The sequence below is a fragment of the Rana temporaria genome, chromosome 3 (assembly GCF_905171775.1).
Source record: "Rana temporaria chromosome 3, aRanTem1.1, whole genome shotgun sequence".
NCBI lineage: Eukaryota > Metazoa > Chordata > Amphibia > Anura > Ranidae > Rana > Rana temporaria.
The window spans coordinates 418,016,589-418,033,733 of NC_053491.1; the positions used below are offsets into that span (position 1 = coordinate 418,016,589).

Consider the following 17,145-nt stretch of genomic DNA (forward strand, 5'->3'; position numbering starts at 1 on the left):
CCGCTAATTTATCCCAAAGGTATTGTATCGGGTTGAGGTCAAGGCTCTGTGCAGGCCAGTCAAGTTCCTCCACCCCAAACTCGCTCATCCATTCCTTATGGACCTTGCATTTATGGACCTCATAGAGTTTGCATGTTCTCCATGTGTGGGTTTCCTCTCACGCTCCAAAGACATGCTGGTAGGTTAATGGGTCCTAGTATGAATATGACATAGGAATCTTAGTTTGTAAACTCCTTGAGGGCAGGGACTGATGTGAATGTACAATATATATGTATAGTGATGCATAAATTGACAGTGCAATATAAGTACCTGTAATACCTAAATTTAGTTAGTAAGTTAGTAATAACTAAAAACTAAAAACAACAATATGAACGTAATGTTATACAAAAATATTATACATTAGTTTGTTTGTGGCTGGCTGAAGCTTTTTAATTGCTCCCAAAACCTCTTTGTTTCTTAAGGTATAGACTACAGGGTTCAGCATTGGGACCAGAGCCATATAGATCAGTGACATCACCTTATCACCCTCTTTAGAGAGTCCAGCTTCTGAATCAGCATAGTGTATGATAGCAGGGCCATAGAACAATATGACGGTAGTGATGTGAGAGGTACAGCTCGAGAACGCTTTGACACGACCAGCTGATGAACTTATCTTCATGATGGAGGAAATAATATACACATAGGAAATCAGAACCAAAGAAAAGGGTATAAATGCAAGAAAAATATCATCCACAATTATAAGTATTTCCCTGCTGGAAGTGTCACTAGTGGTGACTGTGTACAGTGTTTTTAGGTCACAATAAAAATGATCAAGGTTCTGTGGGCTACAAAAAGATAATACAGAAGTAATAATGCCATATTTTACTGAATTGATAATGGCTATAAGCCAAATGGAAATGGCCACTATAGTGCAAACTCTTGTATTCATTATCAGATGATACTGTAAAGGCTTACAGACGGCAACATACCGATCATAAGACATGGCGGTCAGCACCAACATATCACAAACAACAGATAAGACAAGAAAGGAAGTCTGAGCTATGCATCCTGAAAAAGACATTGCTTTGGCCTTTGTTAGTGTTACTGACAAGAGCTTTGGAAGAATACTAGAAACATAAATGACATCTACAATGGAGAGATTACATAGGAAGAAATACATAGGGGTGTGCAACCTGGGCACCAGGCAGATCAATGTTGTAATAAGCAAGTTCCCAGTCACTGTCATCAGATACATTAGCAGAACTCCAGTAAAAAGCACAAGTCCTCCTGCATTGGAGGTGGAGAAAGCTAGAATATAGAATGTGTTTGATGTGTTGTTGAAACACTCCTTCATGTTTTGTTCTACCTGGAAACCTGAAAAAAGAGAAGTGAATCATGTATTTTTTTTAAAGTAAAGGTTTTTAATACACATGTATTAAATCAAAACTGTGCTGTGTCAATGCTCTGTTCAGCTTTCAGCAGAAAACTAAGGGGCAGATCCACAAAAGGATTACGACGGCGTATCTATTGATACGCCGTCGTAATTTTAAAATCACTGCGTCGTATTTTTGTTTTGTATCTACAAAACAAGATACGACGGCATCTCGGAGGGATCCGACAGGCGTACGTCTTAGGCCCCGTACACACGATAGAATCCATCCGCTGAAAAATCTCAGCGGATCGGTTTCAGCGGATAGATTCTATGGTGTGTACATTCCTGCGGATATTTATCCGCGGAAATTTCCCGATTCCAGCAGATAAAAATTTGTAGACATGTCTACAAATCTATCCGCTTGAATCGATCCCAACGGATTGATCCGCTGGTCTGTACAGACTCACCGGATCAATCCGTCCGAAGGGATCCCCCGCATGCGTCGTAATGATTCGACGCATGCGTGGAATTCCTTATATGACAGCGTCGCGCTCGTCGCCGCGTCATCATCGCGGCGGCGGCGCGACACGTCATCGCGAGGGGATTTCGGCGCGGATTTAGATCCTATGGTGAGTACACTCCATCGGATCAAAATCCGCTGAAATCCTGGAGAGGATTTATCCACGGAAACGGTCCGCTGGACCGTATCCGCGGATAAATCCTCTCGTGTGTACTAGGCCTTAGTACGCCTTCGGATCTTAAGGTGCAATATTTCGGCTGCCGCTAGGTGGCGTTCCCGTAGAATTCCGCGTCGAGTATGCAAATTAGCTATTTACGGCGATCCACGTACGTACGTCCGGCCGGTGCATTTTTTACGTTGTCTTCGTTCGGCTTTTTCCGGCATATAGTTAAAGCTGCTATATGGTGGCGTACTAAATGTTAACTATGGCCGTCGTTCCCGCGTCCAAATTTGAATTTTTTACGTCGTTTGCGTAAGTCGTTCGCGAATAGGGATTTGCGTAGAATGATGTCACCGTCGTGAGCATTGGCTTGTTCCAAGTTAATTTCGAGCATGCGCACTTGGATACCCCCACGGACGGCGCATGAGCAGTGTAAAAAAAACATTGTTTACGTCGGGTCACGATGTATTTACATAAAACACACCCCCATCACATCGATTTGAATTCCGCGCCCTTACGCCGCCAAAGATACATTACGCCGCCGTAACTTACGGCGCAAATTCTTTGTGGATTCGAAAAAAAAAAGAAGTTGCGGCGGCGTAGTGTATCTTAGATACGCTGCGCCCCGCAGGTTTTACGCGCAGGTACGTGGATCTGCCCCAAAATGTCTAGTGTTACAGGGTTTATGGCTGATTCCATGAAACAGTGCTGATATTTGGTGGTTGACTAAGTGCTGTTAAAAAGGGTAGGAAGAAAACTCAGCCTTTTGTGATATGCAAATAAAGCAACTCAGAGATTACACACTCAATGGAAAGCTGAGTAGGTGCAACTGGGGAGAAGTACATTAAAGAGAACCTGTTGCTTTTCCCTGTTTGTTGACCCCACCATTTTATAGAGTAGAGGGTTGGTGCCTCAGTTCCGTCATGTTGGGGAGAATGTAGGCCATCTTTAATTTTTTTCTAAGGGTTGTAGGGGCAGATTTGAGGGACCAGTACTTTATTTTTCTAGCTGCATTCAATTAGGATATGTTAATTTTAGGCTGGGCAAATTAACTTTTAATTAATCGATTAATCTTTAATTTTTTTGATCGATCAAAATCTTTTTGATCGATTAAAATTCTTTTGATTGGTACTCACCTCTCCGCCGGCTTCTGGGCCTTCGGGGAGTTCCGTCGAGATCCAGTAACGTCACGGACACCGGCGGGGCTTCCCGTGTCCATCTGAAGGGCTCCTTTTCTGTGCCTTCATATCTGCATGCCGGCGGGACCTTACTATCTGCCACACGCAAGGGCTGTTACACTTCCCTCTATCACTTCCCTCTATCAACCTGGGATTCTACAGCCATCCACTGGGAGTTGTGATAGTTCCCTTCACGGGACCTCTACATGCTGACGGACTGATGTTAAACCCTCCTCATCTGGATTCAGCAGTGGTATTGTTGTACACATTTTTATACCAGTATCATACTTAGCTACATGTTTTTATGACTGCTTTTGGTACTGTTTGGTATTACTCGCACCATGTTTATGTAGCTACATCGATTTTATCTCCAGTGCAATATTTATTTGGTTACCTACTTGAAGACTATACAAGTTTTAATGCTATTCCCATCAAGTGCTGCCTTTGTGTGTTTTTTGTATCCTGCTATCTATTTTTCCAGTGGTTGGTAGCTGCACTGGGAATCAGCCTGCAAGGAGATCAGCTAAAAGTAGTTGGATCTGTATGTGCGCTATAATTAGTCAAAATTAGTCGATTAATCGATTAAAAAAACAAAAACGATTAATCGAACAGAAAAATTTTGATCAGTAACAACCCTAGTTAATTTATGTTTGGTATAAGTTTACGGTCTAGTATAGGTAGACATTGCTGACCTCTCCTTTTAAAAATCTGACTGACTGGCTGCCTTTTTCATTCTATGGCTCTAATATTTTCTCAGTCATTGACCCATAAAAAAAAAACACTTGTCACAAATTCTGACTACATTTGCAGCATGTTTGTCAAAAGACACAAACTCAGAAAGTATTAAAAAATAAAAAAAAACAAAAAAAAAAACAGCCATGAAATAGAACGTAATGGGATTTCCCAGTAATTGTAGCTCCAGGCCTGTAATTGTCTTCCAAATGTGAAAATATGTGAATATAAGCTTATCTGTGGAGAAAAAGCTCATGCAAAGGCACAATGTCATCAAATTGTCAAGCTGTTTGAAGGCTTAAAGGGGTTGTAAAGGTTTGTTTTTTTATTTTCTAAATAGGTTCCTTTAAGCTGGTGCATTGTTGATTCACTTACCTTTTCCTTCGATTTCCACTGAGGAGGAACAGGAAGTGAGAAATTACGACAAAGAAAACAAAGAATAAAAACATTTAGAAGGGAAATCAAAGGAGAAGGTAAGTGAACCAACAATGCGCTAGCTTAAAGGAACCTATTTAGAAAACAAAAAACAAACCTTTACAACCCCTTTAATTTACTAAAGACAAAAAGGCAGTTCACTTTACAAGGGAATTTCACTAAGCAAGTGAATCTTTCATTATCTCTGTGAATGAGTTGAACCTCTGCTGACCACCATTATCCGAACCCGTACAAGTTAAAATACAGTTTTAAAATACAGTTTTTTTCTTTTACTTGCACGTTATTCCGTATACTTTCCACAGTCAATTTTCTCTACATTTACTTAGCTAATAAAATATTCCATGGCAAATTGTATGGTCTCCATCACTGTAAAGAATGTTAAGAAGTGTTTTTTTTTAACCTAAATAATGCTGGAGGTCATATGTGTGCGTGTGTATGATTAACTATTAAATTATAGGTATTGGAATTTCCTTTTAAATTTGTCTGTTAGTGAACGTAACAAATATGAATTTATCCAAAGTTACGAATTATCTGAAATAATGAATGCCCCATCTAAACAAAGGAACGGAACTAATGAATAATAAATAATAATAAAACATGTTTTTATTATTATTATTATTATTATTATTATATATTATTATTAATTTGTTACATTCCATTTACATTTAGATCCGGCATTCATTATTTTGGATAATTCGTAACTTCGCATACATTTGTATTCGTTACGTTCACTAACAGCCAAATTTGAAAGGAAATTCTAATACCTATAATTTAATAGTTAATAATAGTTAAGTTATTATTAGTTAGTTATTATTTCAGATTTTTTAATTTTTGGGTTATTAGATTTTCAAATTTTCAAATCTTAAGTCAGATCTTTCCCCGAATTAACACATTTTTCGAAATTAGTTATAAAATGAATTCGGAACAAAACGAATTGCACAACTCTAAACTCAATTCAGCCCCTCTTTCATATGAAGGAGTCATTGCTGTCTGCATTACAAAATGAGATAAAGCAGGACCAAAAAATCTTGCACCATAATTCCTGTGCAGCTGTAAAAATTGTAAAAAGCATTTTGTTCTGGTTTACACTTCATTTCTGGCTATAGGAGAAAGAGAAGGCACAGACAATAGTGTATGGGCTCTATCAGTGTGGAAGCAAACTGGTATGGACCTAATTTTTTTTATTCAACTTCTCACCCTTCCCATAGTAAGTTCTAGAAAACAACACAGTTTCATAAGTCAAAATTCAAGATCAAAATATGAAATGATTAACAGTTATAATGCACAACATTATATATACTGAATGTCAATAGGGTGACACTGTGTTAATATTGAATACGCAATCAAGTGCAAGGGAAATTAAAAAAACGTATACATTTTGCTAGCAGATTGAATATTCAAAGTGCGCATAGCCTCACGTTATTTACTAATATTCACTTTGAAAGTGAACATACATTTTCCAAAGTAAATACTGGTGTTCACTTCGCCGGGTGAATAGTCTCTATTCTATTAGTAAATAAACCCCTCTATGTCTGACACACTTTACACTGCTGTAACTCTACAGTGTTAATGAAAAAGATGGCTAAACGTCTTACCCGTTATATGTGTCTTAGAACAACTCTGCTGTTCTTATATCACAAACATGGTTCTGCTTGGCAGAATATATAATAGTTTCGAGACCTTGGGAAAAGCACTTAGATTGGGTCTCATGAGGATTTACGCAATTAAAAAAAAATCATTAGTAGAATAGATGGAAGATTAAACCTGAATTTTTTGTAAAGCATAAACCAATTTTTTTTATAAAAATATATTATATATTAATATATTTTGGTTAAAATATATATATCCACTTCCATACCAGGCACTTATGCACCTTCCCGCCAGACCAATTTTCAACTTTCAGCGCTCTCACACTTCGAATGACAATTATTCAGTCATGCTACACTGTATCCAAACCAAATTTTTATCATTTTATTCTCACAAATAGAGCTTTCTTTTGGTGGTATTTAATCGCCACTGGGTTATTTATTTTTTGTGCTATAAGCAAAAAAACAGCGAAAATTTAAAAAAATAAAAACTTTTTTTTAGTTTATATTGTGAAATTTTAAGTAATTTTTCTTCATAAACCAAATTAGTGTATATTATTTGGTCTTTGTGAAAGTTATAGAGTCTACAAACTATGGTGCCAATCACTGAAAATGAATCACATCTGATCACACCTAATGTACTGAAGGCCGATCTAATTTCTTGAGACAATAACAAGCCAGGAAAGTACAAATACCCCCAAATTACCCCTTTTTGGAAAGTAGACAGTCCAAGGTATTAAAGTATTAGTGGCAGGAATGTGTGGTGGTACCGATGGCGGTATGGGTGGTGTTACCAATGGCGATATGGGTGGTGGTGTTACCGATGGCGGTATAAGTGGTGGTGGTACCGATGGCGGTATGGGTGGTGGTGGTACGGGTGGTGGTGGTACCGATGGCAGTACGGGTGGTGGTGGTACCGATGGCGGTACCGATGGCGGTGGTACCGATGGTGGTGGTACGGGTGGTGGTGGTACGGGTGGTGGCGGTACGGTTGGTGGCGGTACAGGTGGTGGTGGTACCGATGGCGGTATGGGTGGCGGTGGTACGGGTGGTGGTGGTACCGATCCTGTTACTTGCCCCAGGTGAGTTTAAAGAGCATCACATGCTTGAAACATTCTTACTTATCCACAAATTTGAAAGGGTGCCAAGAATTTTGACCAGCCCATTTTTGCAGTTTTGCAGTTTTGTGCAAACCCTGAAATTCAATTGTTGGTACTGTAGCTCACTGATTGCCATCAGCTCAAGTGGCTCTTGGTGGGCTGTCCAGCTTTAACAACCACCACCCTGTCTTTATAGATGGCTCTTCCCAGCTGCCATTCTTGCCAAATGTCCTGGAACTGGGTCCAAACCTCCTAACTGTGAGATCCCTCGCAATGGTTTGGGGATGTGCATGTATTCCCATACCATGTCATCCTCCCACTGCACATGGGAGTCCTCAACGGTGTCCATGATATTGGGGGACATGAGGGTAGTCCAGACCCCACTCCGGAGCTGTTCTCTTCTGCACCTCCCGATGGAATCTTGAAAACCGTGACAGCTCTTGACGGGAACAGGACTGGCTTCTAGATTGGCAGGGAGGAGGATCAGTGTGACAATAGCGAATATTCATGCTCTGAGCCCCAAGCCAACCATTTTTTGAAGCCTATTAAAGCCACGCATGGATGGGGGGGCAGCGCCCGTGTGCCCCTAGTGGGGGGGCTGCCACTGGTGACTACCTTATGGTCAGTGATAGGGAATTTGTCTATCTCTAGAGTTAGGGTTGCTAGATCAGGTTTTTGGTTAGTTAGGACCCCAGTGACTATTCTCAGATTCTTGTAGGGAGTTGCCACATTTTTTGATTTAGGACACAAAGATAATACAAAGATAACAGTAGCGCTGCCATAACTATATTCTTGATTTATTTATGTATTTTCTATATTTAATGATAGCAGCTGCACTGTTGTAGGGTTTATTGTTATTTCCTGTGGCACATACCTGTTTATTTTGTCATTAAATATAAAATGCCAGACTCTAATAAAACAGCTAATTTTAACCACCTCAATACCAGACACTTTTACCCCCTTTCTGCCCAGGCCAATTTTCATATTTGAGTGCTGTCACACTTTAGCCTCATACACACGATCAGACTTGTGGTTTTTCAGCTCTTTACCACCACCCTTTGAGCAACTTCGGCTATTGTTTAGCATTGGTTCGGAGCATGCGTGTTTGTACTTTGGATATTAGTCCTACAGATTTATGTACACGCAATCGGATGAAACGACAGAACACATGTTTTATTGGACAATTTGAGAGCATGCACAGCCAACATTTGTTGTCGGAAATTCCGACAACAATTGTCCGATGGAGCATACAGACGGCCGGATTGCCTGACAAAACGCGTCCGTCGGACAATTGTTGTCAGAATAATCGATCGTGTGTACGGGCCTTTTGTATGACAATTGCTTAGTCATGCAACACTGTACCAAAATAAACTTTTAGAGCTTTCTTTTAGTGGTATTTAATCACCACTAGGTTTTTTATTTTTTGCTAAATTAAAACAAATACATTATTCTTTCTCAGATTCTCCTCCTCCATGCCCACCAACCAGCTAAACACAATGGAGGCTAATGGAGGCTTCACCCCCCATGCCCCCTGGAGGGGCATGACACAGCCTGTGACTGCCAGAAATCTGCCCACAACATGTTATGTGTATATATATTTTGAATCTATATATGTATGCTAGTTTAAAACAGTTTATTGCTATTATTTGTTTATTTTCACTCTGTATTCCAAAGTCTGTGTTTTTGATATTTTGAACATGTGACCAGCAGCAGAGGATTAGAAGCACCTCCTGCTTATGTTTCCCTGCAGACAGGCTGGGAAAGATTTGGGTCATGTGACAGCTGTATAACGATTGGGAAAAAGGTACTTTTCATTGTTGTTCATTAAAATAGTTACAGTGCCATGGTCCACATACAGAAAAAGAAAGAAATAGAAGGGACAATGTAAATGAAATAGTGTGTGTTTAGTAGTATACTGTGGCAGGCTGGCATGGCTGCGTAATTTGCTGTAAGTGTACGTTGGACAATTTAAGAGTGATAGGGGGCGCAGAGAGTAGAGAGAGATCTGCTGTTCCTAGTGATCCCCCCACAGTTAGAAACACCTCCCTAGGGGACACCTAACCCCTTGATCACCCCCTAGTGTTAACCCCTTCCCTGCCAGTGACATTTATACAGTAATCAGTGGCTATTTTTATCTCTAAACGCTGTATAAATGTCACTGGTCCCAAAAAAGTGTCAAAAGTGTCCGATCTGTCCTCTGCAATATCGCAGTCTCTCAAAAAATCGCCACCATCACTAGTAAAAAATAAATAAATAATAAAAATGCCATAAATCTATCCCCTATTTTGTAGACGCTATAACTTTTGTGCAAACCAATCAATATACGCTTATTGCAAATTTTTTACCAAAAATATGTAAAAGAATACATACTGGCTTAATGTTTTTGGGGGGATATTTATTATAGCAAAAAGTAAAAAAAAAATATATATATTTTTTTTAAATGTTCACTCTTTTTTTGTTTACAGCGCAAAAAATGAAAACTGCAGAGGTGATCAAATATCACTATTTTTGTAAATAATGGACATACATTTCAGCCCTCAAAATTTGCACTCGCATGCTCGCATTTTGCGAGTACATTTTGAGGGCTGGCGAGTGTGGGACAGGCTGCCTGGGAGCAGGGTGGGCGAGCAAGGAGAGGAGCCGACACCACCGACTGGGCACTTTGATAGACAGAGCACCCATCCCAGGATTGGACGGGTGATCTGTCTATCAAAGTTTCCCGGACAAGGGGGAGGGGCTGTATATGGCGGCTCGCATGTTCCCCGTGCTTTAATCAACCAGTCGGCAGCAGTGGCTCCTCTCCTTGCTGCTCCTTGCGGCTCCTCCCTGAACAACCAGGCTGCAGCGGCGGCGGCTCCGGCTCTGGCTCCTCTCACTCAGCACAGGTAGGCTGCTATGGGGACACTGGCTGCTATGGGGACACTGGCTGCTATGGAGACACTGGCTGCAATAGGGACACTGCCTGCAATGGGGACACTGGCTGCAATGGGGACACTGGCTGCTATGGGGACACTGGCTGCTATGGGGACTCTGGCTGCATTGGGGACAGGTGGCTGCACTGGGGACACGTGCTGCATTGGTAGACATGGGCAGGCTGCATTTTTGGGCATGGATAACTTGTTGTTAATATTTATTTTTATAACTTAATTCTGCATAAAACATTTAAGTGTCATTTCATGAGATAATTTATGAGGGCGTGTCTGGGGGCGGGACATGGTAGGGGTTGGGCGGGGCAACTGGTGGCGAGTACGCCTTGAGGCCTGGCTAGTAGCTCAGGACTTGAAATTTTGAGCCCTGTACATTTTGATTGGGTACAACGTCACATGACGCTCAATTGTCAGTTAAAGCGACGCAGTGCCGTATCGCAAAAAGGGGTCTGTTCCTTAAGGGGGCAAATCCTTCTGGTCCTTAAGGTTAAAGTAGAGAGCTCCTATAGGAGGTCAATTTTCTAATGGCACCTAATACATCTTTGTTCCTCAGACTGTAAACAAATAGATTGAGCATTGGGACAACAGCCACATACAGCATTGAGATTAAGTTGTCTTGTTCTTTAGAGTGATCAGATTCAGGTTTTATATAAACAAACAGGATTGGTCCATAAAATAATATAACAGTGTTGAGATGAGAAGTACAACTAGAAAAAGCTTTAAGACGTCCTTCAGAAGTACGAATCTTCAGTATAGTCCTGATGATTTTCACATATGAGATTATAGTGAGTGAGAATGGAACACATGCTATCAGAATATCCTGGAATAACATAAATATTTCCCTGCTTTTTGTATCACTAGATGAGAGAGCAGTGAGGGTTTTCAGATCACAGAAAAAATGGTTAATTTTGTGGGAATTGCAAAATGAAAGAACAGATGTCAGCAAAGTCAACAGCAAGGAGTTCAGAGCAGATATAAGCCAGCAGAAGAGTGATATTGTGATACAAACATTCTTGTTCATCATCATAGTGTATTGCAAGGGCCTACAAACTGCTACATAGCGATCGTAAGCCATGGAGGTCAGCACAAAAATATCACAGATAGCACAAAATGTAAAGAAATACAACTGAGTGATACAATCGTGAAAAGAGATTCGGTTGTCCTGGGTTATTGTAATGGATAAGAGTTTGGGGAGAGTGGTTGAGACATATGTGACATCCACCAATGACAGGTTACATAGGAAGAAATACATTGGGGTGTGAAGCACAGACGTCAAAGAGATAAGTGTAATAATGATCAGGTTCCCCAAAATGGTCAGAAAGTACATAGTCAAGACTCCAATAAAAAGTGTAAGTTGTCCTGTCTCAGATGTAGGGAAACCCAAGATGTGGAATTCTTTTAAAGTGGTGTTTGGACATTCATCCATTTTATCTGTCGGGAAAAAACATATATCACATATAATTTTGTATATTATTGTATAGACTACTTTAACAACTTAAGCCATGAGCCTCTTTCTGAGGCCTCGTACACACGGGCAAGAATCTCGTCAGAAAAAAAACATAGTTTTTCCCGACGCTGCTTCAACCTATGAATTCCATATATGAACTTCTTAGGTTGCTTTTTTTCAGTAATAGTTTATTAGTTAGAAACACATATGAGGTCACACTTAACCCCTACAGTGCCCCCTAGTGGTTAACTCCTAAACTGCAATTGTCATTTTCACAGTAAACAATGCATTTTTATAACACTTTTTGCTGTGAAAATGACAATGGTCCCCAAAATGTGTCAAAATTGTCCAATGTGTCCGCCATAATGTCGCAGTCACGAAAAAAAAAAACCCTGATCGCCGCCATTAGTAGTAAAAAAAAAAATATTATTAAAAATGCAATACAACTATCCCCTATTTTGTAAACACTATAAATTTTTGCGCAAACCAATCGATAAACGCTTATTGCGATTTTTTTTTACCAAAAATAGGTAGAAGAATACGTATCGGCCTAAACTGAGGAAAAAAAACGTTTTTTTTAATATATATTTTTGGGGGATATCTATTATAGCAAAAAGTAATAAATATTGATTTTTTTTTCAAAATTGTCTCTATATTTTTGTTTATAGCGCAAAAAATAAAAACCACAGAGGTGATGAAATACCACCAAAAAAAACCTCTATTTGTGGGAAAAAAAGGACGCCAATTTTGTTTGGGAGCCATGTCGCACGGCCGTGCAATTGTCATTTAAAGCGACGCAGTGCTGAATCGCAAAAAGAGGCCTGGTCCTTTACCTGCATATTGGTCCAGGTCTTAAGTGGTTAAGGTGTCAGTAGTCCAGAGCTGCTGACTGTGAGTGCTGCTGCCTTGACTTCCAAACGTCTACTTACACACGTTGTGTAAGAACAGGACTTTTGAGAGATGTAGTTCTGGAGTATGTCTACATTATAAGGAACCAAGCTCCCACCAACTGACACTACAACACTTTTACAAGCCCAGTGATGATGTCACAAGGATGTAATAAAAACTAAAACTGTAAAAATGTTCTCTTCAGAGGGGAAAAGGGAGGTTAGGGGAATTATTGGAAATTTTTGGACATACACTTTAATGTCATGCCTTTTTATTGGGTCAGTCCTCCCAAATCAGATATTTCTGTTTTGAATAGATATCTGCGGACAGCATATAACCAGTTGGTTTCTTATATTTTTGGGCAATACAGTGGTAAAAGTTCTAAACTTTGTTTACTAATATTACTAAGAGTTGCTGCATATGTTATGTGTATATGTGCATTCACCTCAATTAGGTTGGGGGGGACGGGGACGGAGCAGATAGTCTGTCTCCTTTATCATCCTGTCCTTTCCTCACACAGACACAGTGTGGGAGCAAAGGGCTGCTGATAACCATCAAGTCTGTTTACATGTGATCAGCGGATCACATGATAAAGGGCCGCTGTGATTGCGCTGGGTGCACATCCCAGGGGGCATGCGGGAAGCAGGCTGTCCATGGACGCCCTTCCATTATTGGAATCCTGGGGCTCTGATGGAAGGGGTCAGGGGGCCCATCATTGTTTCTTTCATCGGGACCCTGAAGGTTCTAGTTATGCCTTGGTGGATATAAATTCTGAGCTATGTGTAGATACTGATAAAATAATCAGTTATGTTTTCTCTTTACACCGCCTCTATACTTTGATGAGCTTAAAGTGTATATAAACTGTAACAATGAACTTTTCTTACTTCTCCCTTTTGGTCTGGTAAATATACCTGTTAAGTGTTTTGTAACACCTTTTAATAAAAAAGTTTTCAAAAAGTGAAAACCTTATGTGCTTTCTTCTTGTGCTGCACTGTGCGTTATGTTCCCAGCAAAGGTTGTGGACTTGAGAACATATTTCCCGTGTTATGGAGTTGGGGGGGTTCTGTAATCATAACACTCTTCATGTTCTGGGTTACACCACTGCTCCTCCATAGATTCAGTACAAGTGCTTAACTTTTTCACCCTTAAATAGGAAGTGTGTTGCTGGCAGGATCAACAGGTGAGAGGAAAAATGACTCAAAAACAAGAAGAATGCAGTTACATCTAAGGACTGGTAAGCTGCGGTATTTTGAACATTTGTTCCTGGGTTAAGATACATTTTAAGAAGGAATAACAAATAAAAACATATAACAAATGCATACAATTGAAGTTAAAAGTTAAAATAAATTGGATACAACAATTCTAATTTAGATTGTTTAGCCACCATGTTCTTAAATGCTACTATACTGTAAAAATAAATTGAAATGCTTTGAAACATATCTTACTATGATTTTTAAAAAGTATATTTTGTTTTTGTTTTTTAAACTCTGTACATTTATCAATTGTATTACTTTGTAATACAATTCTTTACTTATGGGAAACTTGTCCAACACCTTAAAAAAATAATAACAGAATTTTTATAACTCAAAAACGTTATGGATGTATGCGTGTATGTTGATCTTTAATAAAAAACTTTATTGTGATTTTTTTTTAAATTGAATCATAGATACAATTCTATTTTATAGAAAGCAATGACTTTAGGCCATATTTTTTTTTAAATCACAAATAGTATAGTATATATTAAAAATCAAACACTGTAAATGTATAATTATAAAGCATGAACAAGATGATCAGCAATATATAATTGAAATATTCATATTAAACTTTAATAGAATAAATAGCAATAAAAAAAATGTTATTACATAGACACATAAATATATTTAAAAAGGTAGTTCAATGTTTCAGCTGTTTAGAAATCTGTAACAACTGATTAGAATTTTTTTTTTTTTTTTAATATTCAGGTAGAACCATGTTCATCATTTATAAGGGTATACTTACTAGCACACTGTTTAGCTTGTTTACAACTTGTTTAAGATGTTTTCAAGGAAGACTTGCTAGAATTATATACTAGATTTTATCCTTATGGGAATTAATCAACAGATTTTTTTCATTCTCAGATCAATTAGTATAAATAAATGACTAACCTCATAACTGTTTTCAGCTGAGATTTTTTAAATAGAGGAGACAATGCTTCTTTTTATTTTAAAATAAGTTTACTGATTAATAAACTATCTAGTATAATAATCATGAAAATGATTATGATGGTAATGCTAACTAATTTTCTTTCCCTAACAATTTTCAAATTTTTAGGACATGTAAGGATTTTGTTTGGTAAGCTGTTTTAATAAATTCTATTCTTGTATTTTATTTTAAGCTAACAAATGGATCAAAATAGTTTTTAAAATTCAGCTAAAGTTTCATAACAATATATTTACAATTTACATAATTTTTTTTATTGTCTTAAATAAATAAAAGCACAATGATAACTAATCTGGCAAGTTTGAAAACAATCACACATGATCATTATAATAACATATCTCAGTGGCTACATAATAGGGGACTAATCACAGTGGTCCCTGATAGTATGAGCCACCACTGTCTCTGAGTTTTTCACAATATAACAACTCACCTGTGCCAATCTTCACATCTTTATGAGTGTACTATCCTAACAAAAAGTGTCCTCCTGCACTTCCACAAACTATCACATTAACTATTAGTACTTCTGCATATTTAAAATATTTTTTATTATAATTTTAAAATAAATACATATATAATACATAAACATCTAAAACCACACTCTGTACAGCATAAAGAACTGTGTGTTACATTTGCCCTTTAGGCTTGCTCCAGCTCTTTCTGTTTCAAATTTTTTATTTATTTTTTATTGAATAAACATTAAAACACAAAGTTATATACCTGTGTCATTTTTTAGGTACACAGAGGTACAGTATGCATCTGAATATTCCTCAGGGTTAGGGGTGTAACTTGTAACATACTCTAAAAGGTGAACTTATCCAACTGTTCCTTACATCATGAACTTAAGTGCCGGTTCACACTACCGCAACTTGGGATCCGACTTGTATCGCCCCAAGTCGCGCGACATGAGAAATTCAATTGAAGTGAATGAGAGCCGTCTTAGTCGCTCCGACTTCAGAAAAGGTTCCTCTACTACTTCAAGGTGACTTCTAGGCAACTTGTACACATTTTTTTCAATGGAAGTTGCCTCCAAAGTCGGATCACCATCTTAACTGAAGCAACTTTACAGGAAGAGAAAATAGTTTACTCAGGTAAACCCCCCCTCCCACAGAGATGATTATTCTGTGATTGACCACAGCCAAAGTCGCCTGTCATGGAGGAATCTTTAAGTCGCATTGTAAGTTGCTCCAAGTTGCAAATTCGCGCAGTAAGGCGTGTTGCCCCTGTGTGAACCGTATCTTAATGTTTAAAAATTAGACACATTTTGGGAGAGAGGAGCATGCCACCATCTATGCAAGCATTTAACTTGCCACAGACATGAAATATATAAGCATACGAGTAATCACTATATTATAAGAGAGCAGGACATTTATTCATTAATTAAGGCATTTGAGAATTATGGGCCTGATCCACAAAAACCCGGCGGAACGTAATTTTTCCTATTTAAGTTACACCGCCGCAAAATCTCTACCTAAGTGCCCGATCCACAAAGCACTTACCTAGAAATTTTGAGCGGTGTAACTTAAATCCGTCCGGCGCAAGGCGTTCCTAATTTAATGGGGCGAGTCCCATTTAAATTAGGCGCGCTACCGCGCCAGACGTACTGCGCATGCTCCCGACGTCATTTTCCTGACGTGCTTTGCGTGGTTTTACGTTGCGCCGGGTTTTGAGAATCGCGGCGGGCGTAAAAAAAAAACAAGTTGCGGCGGGAAATTTTTTTTTTTTTAAAAAAAATTACAGCGACGCGGGGTAGAAGGGTCTACTTTTACAAGGTGTAAACAGTTTAGGCCTTGTAAAAGCAGCCCTAATTTTGCGACAGCAAACTAATACTTTCGGAGAAAAAACGAAGCGTAAAAGCTTTGTGGATCTCCGTAAGTGCTAATTTGCATACCCGAAGCGGCATTTCGACGAGAAATGCCCCCAGCGGCGGCTGCGGTACTGCATCCTAAGATTCGACAGTGTAAGTCCCTTACACATGTCGGATCTTCTGCCTATCTATGTGAAACTGATTCTGTGGATCAGTTACATAGATAGAAACAGGGATACGACGGCGTATCAGTAGATACGCCGGCGTATCCCTTTTGAGGATCAGGCCCTATGTCTCTGGACACTTGTTCCCTGAAAGGTCTTAATTTTGGATGAGAATTAAATGTATTAATGTCTTAAAAATGTGCATGTTGTGTATTGCTTGAGAAAGGACTATTTTAATCTGAAACACAAAGCATTATGGTTTTACTTTTAAAAGTGCTCCAAAAATTATGAGTTTAAAGTATCTTCACACAAGTGCCTATTTTATTTGGCAGGTACTTTATTGAAGTAATGTGTTTTGTTGTGCATTACTTCATTCACATTTTACAACAACAGTATTGCACATTATGTACAGATATATATGTATATATATATATATATATATATATATATGTAGCACCCTGCTCCCAATGAGTGGGCGCTATGTGTTCAAACTAGTTATCTGAGCAGTAGTTGGCTCAGAAGGATTGTGTCTAAATTGAGGCTCTGTCTCAGTTCAGCTGGTTGCATGATTTTCTTCCTGACTATGGGTGTCGCTGTCACCGCTGGTCAGGGTTGGAAAGGTAGCAGGCTGGATGTTTGGGTGCCTCTTTCCCT

General features: G+C 38.9%; 2 protein-coding genes across 2 annotated transcripts; both read right to left on the reverse strand.

The window, feature by feature from the left end:
• Positions 1–379: 379 nt before the first annotated feature.
• Positions 380–1,342, reverse strand: LOC120930897 (olfactory receptor-like protein OLF3). Its single transcript, XM_040342036.1, has one exon. It carries the CDS (start codon positions 1,331–1,333, stop codon positions 380–382), a length of 954 nt encoding a protein of 317 aa, XP_040197970.1. The 5' UTR covers positions 1,334–1,342.
• Positions 1,343–10,449: 9,107 nt separating this feature from the next.
• On the reverse strand, positions 10,450–11,415 carry LOC120930530 (olfactory receptor 1F1-like). Its single transcript, XM_040341708.1, has one exon. It carries the CDS (start codon positions 11,413–11,415, stop codon positions 10,477–10,479), a length of 939 nt encoding a protein of 312 aa, XP_040197642.1. The 3' UTR covers positions 10,450–10,476.
• Between the last annotated feature and the right edge of the window lie 5,730 nt (positions 11,416–17,145).